Raw genomic sequence first — 14,287 nt, 5'->3', positions numbered from 1 at the left:
AAAACTTGTTACTGTGAATTTTGCTCTTCTGTACCTGCAAGCTTTAGATATATAGTAGAAACCTTGTGCTTATATTGCACAGAGGACAAAGAAACTACAGTTTTATTTAAATAAGTCAGTTCTGTAAATCTATTTATGTGTTTAGATTTGCTTTGGATTTGCAGGGGTGAAGTTGAAGCCTGGATATTGCATCTTATCCAGTACTATACAGCAAACTAATTTTAGTAGGCATATAAATCAAATTTCCCTGTAATTTGACTGCTTAAATGTGCAGCAAACAAGAAATACACTTAATTTTTTACTTGTGCTGCTTAAAAGACAGTCATTGTCAGTATGATTGGTATGTGGAATATAAAGACACCATACAACCTTCATCTGAGTTCCCTGTGTTCCTCAAGTTAGATGCTTTTAAGATGTATCTACTCTGACACCAGTGAAATAATTGGGAATTTAATTGTCATTTGGAAATGGAATACCAGCACTAGCTAAAACCATCAGATTAGCAGATCAGGAAGTTTGAGGTATTTAGTGCTGCATGTAGAAACTTCAGTCATTAGAATGTTTTGTTTTAATCAAGTGTTGGTCAAGTACTTCCATCTACAACTGACTGATGGTAGGCTTTTGTAATTCCCTGTGTGAAATGAAGCACTGGCAAGACTTCAGTACCTGGCAAGTAAGTGCTGACTAGCAGTGTTAGTAGAAGCTCACCCAGGAGAAGCATAATGACTGATGTGAAATGGGTAGAAAATGTCAGCTCTGGAACTGCAAGTTCAACAGCATGCAAAATGCTAACTGCTAATAGCCATTAAAATGTAATGAGGTTTGTGGAGTTGTCTCTTAACAAAAGTAATGTTCTAGTTTCTGTTGGAACTGGGGTCTCCTTGTTGGGCTGATAATTCCTTGTGTTGAAACCTAGGGAAAGTATTGAACCTAAGGATATGGAGAAATCAATGGTACAAATGCCATGGAACAATATCAGTGGGAAGAAATTACTGGGTTTTTTATAAGTTCACAGACTAACAAGGGAGGTGGCAAAATCACATGTGAAATCCTGCAGACCTCCAGCCTCCCTCACCCTGAAAATCCAGTGTGTAGGATTGAACCTGATGTTAAATGGCTTAAGGGATTACTGGATCACTGAAAGATGGTTAATTATTCACACAAGTGTCAGTTGACTTGGATGCATGGTCTGTATCACATGGTTCATTTTGTAATTAAAGTCCAAAAATTACTACTGGGTGCTGGAAAAATAAATGAGCTTGATCAGTTTTTCGTTCTCCCTGCTGAGAATGAGTAGATGCCCTTGTTTCTTTCTTCCTATGCCTTTTTTTTTTGCATAAGTTTTCTGACTCTGGCTTTTTCCTTTGTACTTCCCAATTTTCTACTTGAGAGTTAATGGAAAACACTCTGTTCAGCACCTCTCTTGCTGTTTAATCACTTGGGATTACTATTGTTAAGTGCCACAAAGCAGTATTCCCCTAGTTCTGTGGAAGCAGTATTCTCAGCAATGTACTTGTAAGTATGTGAGGAAGAAGTGGCATCCAGTTTATCAGAAGTAAAGTGACCTTTCCTGCAATATGCACATACAGTGTCACATTAGAAGAAACATCAGTCTGTCTATTCCTTTGTCCTTTAAAATTGACTCTGTGGAAGAAGTGCTTAGAGCACATCAGTAGTGCTTTATCCAATACTAGTGGTAAAGTAATAATACAGCTGTTTGTTAGTTTTTACTACCTTTTGCTACCAAGAGTCATATCCAAACTGAAGAGTAACATGAATGGTCAATTAGATTTAGAGTGTCCAAATATGCATTCAGTCCAGTATTCGTTTTCTTTGAGTGTTTATTAATCCTGGAAGGACAAAAAAGAAAATGGGAACTCCTTAACTCTAGTTAGTTTTTTATAAATGAGGCTCTTGAGGCAGTAAGAAGTAATAAATTACAATATCAAGAATATGAATTACATAGAAAAAAAGCAAAATATTGTATAGGTAAAAAAATATACTTTGCTGAATAAAGGAAACTAACTGTGTTAGCAGCAAAGGTGGAATCATTAGTGACTAAAGTCCTATATCTAAATAGGAAGAGTACTGTTAAGGATGTTCAACTACAGTGGCAGCAGTCACAGTGAATTGTAAGGACTTGGTAAGGTGGGGGGGTTAGATTGCAAAAATATGGGTTGTGATAATGTACTCTCAAGTGGCTAGGGCAACTGTTGCTTTGAAAAAAGAAAAGCTTAATCTTTTAGCTTCAGAAATGACTGTTTCATGGAGCAGCTATTTAAGGAGCTTGTAGGAGGAACAGCAGTTTTTCATTTGGTCTTCAAGTGTGCTATGAAAACTTCAAGATTGTACAGTAGCATGGTTGATGATACTGAGTTATTCAGGATTAAGAAAAACTAATCTACTGCAGAGAGCTGAGGAAAAGTTTTACTATAATGAATGATAAAATAGATGGTAATATATACAAAGTAGTACCCATGGGAGAATTTCACATGTACAATGACGGGCTCTAAATTTTACTATGATGAGTCAGTAAAAAGATATTGGAGCTACTGTGGGTAATATAGCTCATTTTGTAAAGAGTCAGAAAGGCAAGTAGCAAATTGAAATTTAATAGGAAATTAAAGCAGTACCATTTGTGCCTCTCCCTGTATCTTTTTAAAACTTTGTGATGTTGCTCATTCCAACAGAAGACATCAAGGTCAATGAACGATATGAAATGGCTTCTGTTTGGGATAGTAACTAGATTAGGATTTAGCTAGATTAGGATTTGGGGGTCTGGAAAGAAGGTGATTTAGGCAGGATGCATGGGAGCCTGTGAAATCATGGATGGCATGGAAGGAGCTAATAGGGGAACATATGTTCACTCTTTCTTATTTTGAAAGAACTACAGTGAAGCAAATGAAATTACCAAGTGACAAACTCAAAACAAATACACAGAAGTATTTTTTGGCAATGCATCATTAAATTTGTGGAATTCACTACCACAGAACATAGTGGATGGTAAATGGGTTCAGAAGAGAGTAGGACAGATAGACCAATGAAAGAAAAACCTGTGAGGTCACCAAGTATGAAGAAGCAGTTTCTGGTTCAGGTTTCCTAGAAGTAGAGAAAATATTCTGAGGATGTGTCATTCATTGTATACTTGGGGGGAGAACAGTCTTGAAACTATTTCCATAACTTCATAGTTAATATTTCATGGAACATCTTCAGAACAACTTAATTCTGAAGAAGTATTTTTGACTTATTTTTAAAAATAACATCCCGCCAAACAACCCTCCTTCACATTTTTAAGTGTTTTGAGAGGTGCTGCTTTGAAACTTGCTAAATTAGTTAGAAGATTTATGGTTTTCAATTGTTCCAAATTTCCAGAGAGAAAATTATTTTTGTCTGAAAGGTGAAAATGGCATCTTATTTCAGACTTATTAAAAAAAGGCAGTTCAAATAAGGCACATCACCGGATTGGCAATCGTGATAAGCTTGTCCAGAAAACTGCAATTTCTTTAATGTACCAGACTCACTCTTATAGGTTCAGGTACCTTCTTGTTGCTTAACAAAGAATGTGTGTAAGTCAAACACCTGCTCTCTTTTCTGTTTCTTCCTGGTAGTTACGGTGTGCTGCTTTGGGAACTGCTAACAGGAGAAGTTCCATTCCGAGGAATTGATGGTCTTGCAGTAGCATACGGTGTTGCCATGAATAAACTTGCCCTTCCAATCCCTTCCACATGTCCAGAGCCTTTTGCCAAACTCATGGAAGGTAAGCCAGGTGTGATGTGAGTGTGGTTTGTGCTGTTTCTAGAGTGCTGTTGAGCACTGCCTCTTTGTGTTGGTTTTGATACCCAAGAGCACAGATTTCTCAAATGGCTTTATTCAGTGGTGCAGGTTATTACAGGAGCCAGGCTTGGCTGTTAATGTGCTGTGACAGTTCCTCTATTACCAGAGTAGTGAAAGAAATTTCTATGCCTTTTTTTATCAACTGACTTTATAGGAAAATGGGGACTATTGCTGTCATCATCTAGTTTGTTTTCTAGTAATGAAGGCTCACCAGCACCAAAACTTCACATGTTTTGGTCTAGTTTGAAGTCTTAAACTTGTTTTAAAATTCATAGCTTGAACATCGTGCTAGGCAGTGATTTGAAATTAAACTTTATCCTACTGACATTTCAGGTAGAGGGTTTAAATGTGGCTTTGACATTTCAAAACAACCAATATTTTCAGTCAGAAAGACGTTATTTTCTGCTTTGTAGGTGGAGATAGTTCATGCCCACAGTGGACTACATAGAGATGAAAGAAATATAGGACTACCTCATCAGAGCTGCTGTAGTTATTAAAAAGGATTTTGTGAGCTAGCTTTCGGGGTGTACTTATGTGTCCTTCCCTGCTGGCCCTTGTAGCTACTCGCTTGTTTCCTTAACTGCAGTCATCCCTCTCTCTTTCCCTCTCTCCTTCCCTCTCTCTCTTCCAGTATTACCCTTAGTAATTTTGTCAGTGCTCCTATTCCCAAGGATTTCCAGGTGTTTATATGTAATAAACATTTTTTTACCTATCTGTCAGAATGAAAAACTGAGATAAAGAGAAATCAAACTTGGTTTATAGTCTTGGTGAGCAAAGAGTTAATCTCAACATAGAACTGATACTCTGTGGCCTCTGGTGGTGTTTTAGCCCAAGAAAGGAATATAAGCCCTGTAAGGAAACGTTTCTGATGGATTTCTCTGCTTTTAGAATACTTCTGCCTTTCTCTGGCCTTTTCTTTGGATTACAGGCTTCAGTTAATTTAAAGTAGAAAATTTCATGTACTGTTCTGCTAAAAAGAAATGTCCTACTGGATAGTAACCAGCAGCAGAGTTGCAGGCAGAGTAGCTTGGAAGCAACATAAAGCAAGAAACGGCATCTGAAAGAGTTAATGGAACTACCAGCTGAGTGTTGTGCCAGAGCGGTTTGTTTTGACGTGGTTCTGCAGCTGGGTTTAAAAATAATGCCCTCTGTTGGGAAAGTCAGGTAGAGGCATATGGTCAGTGCTTGAACCCAGCAGTGCAGGGGTGAGCACCCACTCAGCTTTGGAATGCTTGGCTTCTCCATGTGCAGGGGGAAGGCGAGACCAAAAAAAAAACAATTACCTTCTGCCCCTTCACCAAAACTGTTTTTCAAACAGGCTGTTTCCCATCTCGAGTGAACTCTTGTTCCCCTAATGCTGCTTTTACTTTTGAATTACTGCCCTGGTGGTCTACACTGAGACAACAAAGCTGAACTTTACGTCTTTGCAGAAAAGACTTGTATGTTACAACTGTCCTCATTAGTGCAAATAATGGCAGATCTAGGCCTGGGAAAATAAAAGCCACGGGCCACCTGCTAGTTATCCTGTTCACTCATTCATGCATTTGGCTGGCTGCAGCATTTTATTTTACTTTGGGTCATGTTTGCTTTGCCATGTTTAAAACCTGGGGTAAAGAGACAGGGATTATGGCACTGACAGTCCAGCTGTAACACCCATTGCTACTAATTGGCCAGCAGCAGGGGACCTTCAGAGCACTCTCTAACATCCTCGGTTCTCTATTTTGGTAAGAGAAGCAATTTGAAAGCCATAAACACAAACACATTCCAGCTTATGTCTCACGGAACCTGTTGATACTTGCAGTTTTGAAACCAAAGCTCCCAAATGCAAAATCTCAGTAACGCTAAAATCAAAGACCTGCAAGACCAAGCCTCAGCAGCTGCACTGATTTTGTGAAGTGATATTTATTTTTAATTACAGCTGCTCCTTGGTGTATTTCAGTTCGCAAATCTGATGAATGAATGTCTTTTAGGACATCACCAAATATTTTTAAGAATGTTCCTTTTTTCTCCAACTTCAAGGTCTAAAAAACTTTTAGAACATTTTTATAATGCTTGCTTCATGCTGCAGTAATGTGTGTCTTAAATCCAGTGACCATGACAGCAATGACAGTATGAACATACTGAGAGAGTTAGTTACTTCTATTCATCAGAAAAGCTGTGTTCCCTAGAAATGTACTTGAATGTTAAGTTTTTCTCTGTGGTTGCTCTGAAATTTTGGCATGCAGAAGTTCAGCAGTAGTAAAGAGAATAAGGGTATTTGTTGAACAAAAACCTGTGTTAGTGCCAGTACAGGACAAAATAGAATGAAAAAGGGATGTTTTCTGCAGGAGTAGAAGTGAGGGTGCAGTAAGAGGGAAGACTGAAAGATTACAAATTTCCTATTCAAAAGTGTTGTTAAATCAAATGTTTTGACATAAAGGCTTTTAAAAAATATATTCTTAGTGATTTTGTAGCTTGAGCAGTTACTTCATACTATTTTCTGTTTCTGTTTTCAATGTTCGGTTCCCATCACTGTAAAAATGTTACTTTTTGTATTGTTGCTTGTTGAGTGGCCTTATGTGGAAAGATGGCTACCTTAAAGTCTGCATTTTTAGAGCTCTGTAATTGGCTAAGTAATCACTTTAGATTGTAAATGGAAAAACTCATTTATCTGTTATTTATCTTAAAAGCAAAAGAAAAAGGTCTGATCAAACAATTTTCTCTCAAATGATAAAGAAGAAGCCTTACAAACAAGAAAACTCCAAATACACTGTTTGATGTTGTTATTTTACTCAAGTTATGTCCAGTTTGCTTTGTAGGAGAGGTTTTCAGTTTTGAGAAGAGATCCATAATGACTCAGCCTGATATTAGAGTTTGGCATTAGAAAAACCCTGATAGATACCCTTCTGCACTATGGCTGTTAACTCTGCACTGTAGCTATTATAAAAGAACTGTTTACAAGAGCCTTGCGTAAATTTCCACTCTGTGAACATATACATACATTTTAAAGCAAAATATTTAAGGTAATTATTTGTTATTTCTTACAAATGCTTGAAAATATAACTTTCTGTACAATTAATAAACCTCTATTTTATTTGACATATTATTGCAAGAGAATCTAGAGACCAGGTAGTTATATAGTTCAAGATTTTTAAGTGATGTTGAATATTGTATAATCATGAAAGCATGAATTGCATACTTGACAATGGGCAATGCAAGTGGGAAATGGGAAAGGTGGGGTAACACAGATAGTGTGCATGCCACTCTTAGCCACTGGGGATCAGTAAAGTACTACTCATCCTCTCAGACCTCCATACTTAGAGATGCTTGACAATTGCTTGTCTTTGTCCTGTTCTAGATTGTTGGAACCCTGACCCACACTCACGACCTTCCTTTGCCAGTATCCTAGACCATCTTACTGCCATAGAAGAGTCTGGTTTCTTTGAAATGCCCAAAGATTCCTTCCACTCCCTGCAGGAAGACTGGAAACAAGAGATCCAAGAGATGTTTGATCAGCTCAGAGCCAAAGAAAAGGTAAGGAGAGAACAGTGCTCCCTGCTTGTGCTCTCTGGATTATAATTTCCCCATATTATAATTCAAACAGGGATCATTTTTTAGTGCATCCCAGATATAATTTTGACTATACTTTACTGGAGCTTGTATTAAGTCCCTGAATCAGTGGCAGGTTATGATACATGGAGGGGTAGAATCCTGAGAGAAATAAATATCCTCATCCTGAGCTGCTACTCATTCTAATACTGTAGTGAGCTTTCATTATACACTGTGCAATTGCTATGATGAGTTGTTTTTAAATTGTTTAATCATCTGATAACTGTTTCACTTAATTGAGAAACCCAATGGTAACAGGAGATGTTGGAGGGGTAGTTTCAGCATATATACTCAAGTACACGTTGCAGCTTTGATTCTGCCGAATTTGTGTTTTCCAGGGTTTGAGGACAACCAAAGTGCATAGACTATGATAAACATGAATGCTACCAAGGGAATGGTGTAGTAACTGTTCTAATTGAAGTCCATCTGCGCAAAAAGCAGGAAACAAAAATGCTGGCAGGAATAAAAGGAGTGATGACTGTCAGCCTCAAAGAAAAGTGGAAAAAGCTGAAGTTTTCTTTAGGCATGCTTTCAGAAAGCACAGCTTGCTGCATCTAAGTTAAGGTTCTTACAGAGACTGTCTTTCTGGTCAATGGTAAAAACTGCAGCAAAATTGCTGAAGTAATATTTTTTTAAGTTCACGATCTCTTGCCTAAAAATAAATTCATAATGAGCCTCCAACTTGATCAGGGCTCTGAGATTGGGTTTAGGAGGCAGAGAGAAGAAAGATGACTTTGGGTCAGAGGAGAGAAGTCCTACAACAATACTTAAAACATTTCTATTCACCTGTTATGGTAGCTTTTGGGGAAAATAGAATAACTAATAGACATTTCTCTGCTACTGTTGTCCCATGTTGTAACTGTGTTGGAACAGCTTTTGAAAACCAGAAACTTCAACAGACAAGCGGAAAACCAAACAGTAGTTACTAGACTGCCCTCAGGTGAGTCCTCATCACTCCTCTTTAGTGATGAGGAAATAATTTTATGTGCTGTTCACTTAATGACTAAACAGTACCAAATCTCCCTGATGGTGAGACAGGTAACAATGCTGTTCTTAAAAAAAATCTGAACTAAAATCTATCTGATTGTCTTTTTGAAGTTTAATTTAAATTCTTCAGTTTTTACCTTCTGCACTGGAATTAGCTAGCTGGAGAGAATTATTCTGAGTGCTGAATTCTTTTGTACTTGTGGGGAGAGGAGAGGAGTGCAGGGAGAAGTTTTTTGAGATTTCAAGGACAGTTTCAGTTGATTCATTTTGTCAGCAAGAGATAGACTGAAAAGTTTGCCTTATGCATCTTCGCCAGGACTATGTCCAGATTGTTTTTGAATATTCCTAGGTAGGGAGACTCTATAACCTCCTTGGGCAACCTATGCCCAGTGTTCAGTAACACTCTCAGTAAAAAAGCATTCAGAGGCAGTCTACTGTGTTTCGGTGTATGCCTGTTGCCTCTTGTCCTGTCACTGGGCCCTGCTGAAGAGAGCCTGGCTTTATCTTTTTTCCACCCTTTCCTCAGGTTTTTACATACACTGATAAGATCCCCCTTTGCCCCACCCAAACCTTCTTTGTGCTAGGATGAATAGTCCCATCTCTTTCAGCCCTTTCTCATAGGAGAGGTGCTCCAGTCTCTTGATCACCTTCATGGCCGTTTGCTGGACTCTGTCTCCAGCACGTCCATGTCTGTCTTGTACTGGAGAGCCTAGAACTTGACACAGGATTTCAGGTGTGGCCTCACAAGTGCTGATGTCTAAATTTTAATACTGGTATGAAGGTTCTAGAATGGCAAGCATAGAAGTCCTTGAGGATTGTTTTTGGCTTTCAGCTGAACCTTTAAACAGTGGTGCTAGCAGTGCTGTGAGCACAAGTCATTGCTGCCGTACCTTTAGAACAGGCAATGTTAGTCTTAACGCACAGGTCACAAGGTAGCTTTTTATTTCTGCTCTCTTATCTCCTTACAGGAGCTGCGCACATGGGAGGAAGAGCTGACTCGTGCTGCTGTTGAACAGAAGAATCATGAAGAGCTGCTGCGAAGGCGGGAGCAGGAGCTGGCAGAACGCGAGATTGACATCCTGGAAAGGGAGCTCAACATCATCATCCACCAGCTGTGTCAGGAGAAGCCTCGGGTGAAGAAACGCATGGGAAAGTTCAAGAGGAACCGGCTCAAGTTAAAAGATGGCAATCATATCAGCCTACCTTCAGGTTGGTGACGTGTTGTTCTGTACCAGGTGAAATGGGAGCAACCTGTAGGTTTGGTAGCTCCTTACTACTGATACTTGAGCATTAAAAAGTATTGGATGTACTTAGGGAAAAAAATATGCCTCATGGGTTCAGTAAAACAAATTTGATGCTTTTGTGGCTAACATTGCTCAAAGATCCAAGATGAAGGCTAGAAGTAGATTTGAGACGTTACATGTTTGTTAATCAGTGGCTGGATATGGTCAATGGTTGAAATGCTGCTGTTGCAGTTTAGCATGTTAATATTCAAAATACCAGTTTAATAAAGGACGTGCATAAAGAAATTATGGAGGTTCTTGTTCTGGCAATACTTTACATAATGCTGCAGCAGAAACTGTAATGTACTGGATTTTTTGGTGTAAGATCCTAAAAATTACCAAAATACATTCATAGCTATGAGACTATAGCTCTGGATTGCTAGTTCATATATAAACTTGTATTAACACACAAGTGACCTCTAATACCACCCTTCTGGAAGAAATGCTAAATATTAGTGAAGTGTTAGGGAAGTCACTCTTAAGAGCGAAGATGGTGATTTTCAGAAATACTGAATCCTTAGCATTTCTACTGCAGATTCTGTATGGAGATTCAAATTTGTAAAAGAACAAAAGTGTGGGTTTTGTAAATCACCTAAGACTCATCATTACATCAAGGATGATGGCTTGCACTATATTATTTGTTTTCTAGGAGATATTGGCTGTTCAGAAGAGCAATTATGCTAAAATGTGTATGTTAACTGTGCCTTTCTTTAGGTCTGTAAATGCCTATTTTTGGTGGTGCTTAAGAAACAGAGATAAGGTAAAAGGAATTGTACAGGAATATACTTTGGCATAAATGTCAGTCAGCACAAGGGGGTTGTGTGTGTATGTGTCTCACACATACACTAAGAAGATATATCTCCAAGAGTGTGAGCACACATTTTTGTTATGAAGTAACAGTGTGTACAAAAGGCAAATAGCAATTACCTGTAAAACTTCATTTCTACCTTGATCCTGTAAGTTGTGCTCTTTGAAAGTTATCATAAAGTATTTCTTTTTCCATATGTTAAAAAAAACTTCAACTGTTTTTCTGCTTTTGTTTTGATTTTTTTTCTTTTGCTGAACAGATTTTCAGCATAAATTCACTGTGCAGGCTTCTCCAACGATGGATAAAAGGAAAAGCTTGATCAGTAGCTGCTCCAGCCCTCCTGCAAGTCCTACCATTATTCCCAGACTCAGGGCCATACAGTGTAAGGAGCTCAATGTAGTATTGAATTTGGGAAATGTGCAGTCTGTCAGCGTGGTAAGATGCCCAGATTCCATATCTAGGACAGGACTGTAAAAGAAAGTACTAAAATGTTTGCCTTGTGCCTTGTATGTATGCATTTAGAGAGCAAAATGAAGTGTGTTGGTGATGGGGGGGGAATATTACCTGCTTTGGAGTAGAAACCATACTTACCCAAGTCCTTGAAATACTGCTGTTTGTATAGAAAATACATTCCTGAGGTGTAGAGGTTAATTTTTAAAAATGCTAATTTGCAGAGTAGATCTGTGAAACATTATTGAAGTGGATTAAGTTACTGTTGTAAGGAAATAAAAACAAGGGTGCTTGTCATGCAAATAGTGTTCCCATAATAAAACAGAATTAGGCAGACATGCATGAATTATGGAAGTCATGTTAGCTAATGTATAGTGTTTGTTTTGGATATCATGACACTTGTGTGTCTGGTATCAAACTGGTGGTTCTAAAGAGAAACCAGTGATGGAATAAAGCTGTAAAGCCTACCTATACTTTGAGGGATTAGGGAATACCTAATTTTGAAGGGATTTGGTTGGTAGATCTGTGTTGATAAATGATCAGAAATACAGGAAAATAATTTTTGCTACTATTCCTGTTTTGACCTATGTTTTATTCTTCGTGTTGCCATGGAACCAATTCTTTAATTTGTGTATCTGTTTTTCTTTCCCATTTTCCACTGTTCTTCCCACTTCTGAAGTGACTCCTGCTGAAAGCAGTAAAACGTGGGGGCGAAGCTCAGTCCTTCCAAAGGAGGAAGGAGAGGAAGAAGAGAAGAGAGGCCAGAAGAAAAAGGGACGCACCTGGGGACCAAGCTCACTTTGTCACAAGGAGCTAGGTGCAGGAGAAGATGGGTAAGAGAGGGCCTGGAGGCAGGCTCATTTCCAGCCTGTCTGGAGGCAGGCTCATTTCTCATAAAACAGGTTATGAGATGGCTCTTGGGAGATTTGCCTATCCTCTTGCAAACACTTTCCTGCTCCCAAATTTATTTCCTGTACCAGAGATGTTAGAGATTCAGATTACAGAACTGCATTCAATCTCTTGCTGGTGACTGATGCTTTCACTGTTTGCAATTATGTTGTTAGGTGTATTTCTAAGCAGTAGGACTTCCTAGGTGAGCAAAACTCATTCTCTAGTAGGTTTTCTCTATTTTTCAGGCTCAACTTTTTGTAGTTTTGTATCGTACCTGAAAATACTTCTCTCTTACAATTCTCAGATATGCTTTTTCTTGTCTTAATTTTTAAATAATAGCATTTATCTGGTAGAGCCAGACAAATATCTTCAGTCATTTGAAAAGGACATGTGCCTTGAGTGAATACATCCTGAAAGTGATCTTTGCAGAGATACAGATTGTACTTCTATTTCTATAGGTTATTGTTCTGTGGCTGCTTCTTTTTTTCTGTGTGTGTGTGAATTATTTATACCAGGACTCCAATGGATCATTGCTGAAATGCTGCTTTAAACATAGGAGTATTTTGGTCTTCTAAGAGGTTTGAATGCTTTGTGATTTTTTTCATGGAGTTTGAAGCTTTTTCCCTCTGCTGAATTGATAGTTTGACTCTTGCCATATTTTTAGCAGGGAAAATAAAATAACTGGTTATAATTTTTAACTGTTGTGTGTTCAGGTGTGAAATGCCTGAAAAACACGTTTGCATAATGCATTGCTATTACAATCCTCTGCAAGAGAGCCTGGATCTATTAGAATATGTTCTCTTTCAAATACACTTATGACATGTTGACAGGAAGATTCTTTGACTGATGTCTGTGTTTTACCTGTTCTGTAGATGAAGTATAGCATTCTACAGAATTAAAACAAATGTCACACTTTACAATCATTAACTATATAAAAGGGTAGGAGATCACTGAAGCTGGAAGAAAAATACTTTCATCTTGAAATCATGTTCTTAGAATTCTGGGAATAAAGCTCTTCAGTTTTCTGTTCATTACTGCACAGTCTGAAGCACTGATGGCTTTTGGGCACAGACAACTGGAAGGGACTTGATTGCTAACTGTACTTGCTCATAAGACTATCCTGTTCTCTCTGCAACTGAGATGTTCTGTAGTATTCAGAATCTTTCCTAGGGAGACTCAATACAGCTATTGCATTTTGCAGACTGTTTGAAACAGGATAGTGTTGCTGAGAGTGCAGTATGATTAACATACAGTGAACTACTCCTTCTTTCTGAGATCATGCTGGACTGCAAATTTTAATTTAAAGGGAACAAAATTGCAGTAAACATGGAAATGTTTTTGGAGTTTTTTTCTCTCTCCTTCTGCTGAGCACTTTATTTTTTACCTGCAAAAATGATTGCAAAAGAAATCAAGATGCCTTGATTTCAAGAGAAAATGTTTAATCTGATTTTTGTAGTGGTACCTTTTACTATTCTGCATTCATAGCTGTTAGTTATCAGTGGAGGTCTTTTGACTTTTGTGGTGTAATAAACGATGGGGGGACCTTACGACTTTTTTTTGTGTTTTAAGGTGCTGTAAAAATGTCACAATTTCTTGTTGCGGGGGGGCTTCAAATCTGTGTAGTTAAGATGGATAAATGCATACTATAATAGAATGACAGAGAATATAGAAGGGGAAAATGGAAACTGCTTTGTGAGCATGGTACATTTTCTCACATCCTTTTGCTATTTCAGTCTGAAAGCTCTGGTAGAAGGATACAAACAGTGGTCATCCAGTGCACCGAACCTTGGGAAGATCCAGAGAACTGCACCAGCTTTTCCAGGATTCACCAGCTTAGCAGAGATGGGTAAAGGAATTCTTTCAACTTGATACTCTCATCCCCACTTCCATTCACATTTGAATAAACCTCTTCTTTTCTGACCTTCACCTGATACCTTGCAGCTATGTCTTCATTTTGTTTGGTACCTATTTTTCTTTTATTCTCTGTGAAATGTCCACTTCCTCCTTCTAGATTTTCTTTTTATTCACCTCTCTGCTTGTTCTTGTTATCTGTCAAGTTAATAAGCTTCTGTTAATTCTCCTCTAGCTCCATGCTATCTCTCAGCTCCTTTCCTTTATACTGATATTTAGATGTGCAGCATAGTTACACCTTCACTTGCAAGGAACGATCCTTATAATTTTCCTACCTTTTACTCCTCACTCACAAACATATAAATTTAGTCTAGAAGTAACTGAGGTGCAGGGTGCTTCTGAAATGCTGTTCTGCAATTAATCCCAAATAGATTAATGCGTCACTAATTTCTTCCACTTTGATAGTGCTTCCAGGTATTTGTCTCAGCCTATTTGCTTTGGAGACAATAACCTGTGAGTATTTGGCAGTCGATGAATGATGCTTGTGATGAGAACAGTTGCATTTTTTGAGGAGAAGCTTGTTTTCATGAATATT

The 14,287-nt window shown here is 38.2% G+C and overlaps 1 protein-coding gene across 11 annotated transcripts in view; it reads left to right on the top strand.

Moving 5' to 3' along the window:
• MAP3K9 (mitogen-activated protein kinase kinase kinase 9) overlaps nucleotides 1–14,287 on the top strand; it is a 131,012-nt gene that overhangs the window by 29,855 nt on the left and 86,870 nt on the right. For 10 of the 11 annotated variants that reach the window (XM_051791530.1, XM_051791527.1, XM_051791528.1 and 7 more), the window contains 6 exons: nucleotides 3,609–3,757; nucleotides 7,172–7,347; nucleotides 9,378–9,618; nucleotides 10,760–10,882; nucleotides 11,630–11,783; nucleotides 13,575–13,687. In XM_051791530.1, coding sequence (XP_051647490.1) covers nucleotides 3,609–3,757; nucleotides 7,172–7,347; nucleotides 9,378–9,618; nucleotides 10,760–10,882; nucleotides 11,630–11,783; nucleotides 13,575–13,687 — 956 coding nt within the window. The remainder of the gene's footprint in view (nucleotides 1–3,608; nucleotides 3,758–7,171; nucleotides 7,348–9,377; nucleotides 9,619–10,759; nucleotides 10,883–11,629; nucleotides 11,784–13,574; nucleotides 13,688–14,287) is intronic. The other variant, XM_051791533.1, reaches the window with a different exon arrangement.

The sequence above is a fragment of the Manacus candei genome, unplaced genomic scaffold (assembly GCF_025592945.1).
Source record: "Manacus candei isolate 608988 ecotype Guabito, Panama unplaced genomic scaffold, ASM2559294v1 h1tg000033l, whole genome shotgun sequence".
NCBI lineage: Eukaryota > Metazoa > Chordata > Aves > Passeriformes > Pipridae > Manacus > Manacus candei.
This window is presented reverse-complemented; position numbering and strand designations above follow the sequence as displayed.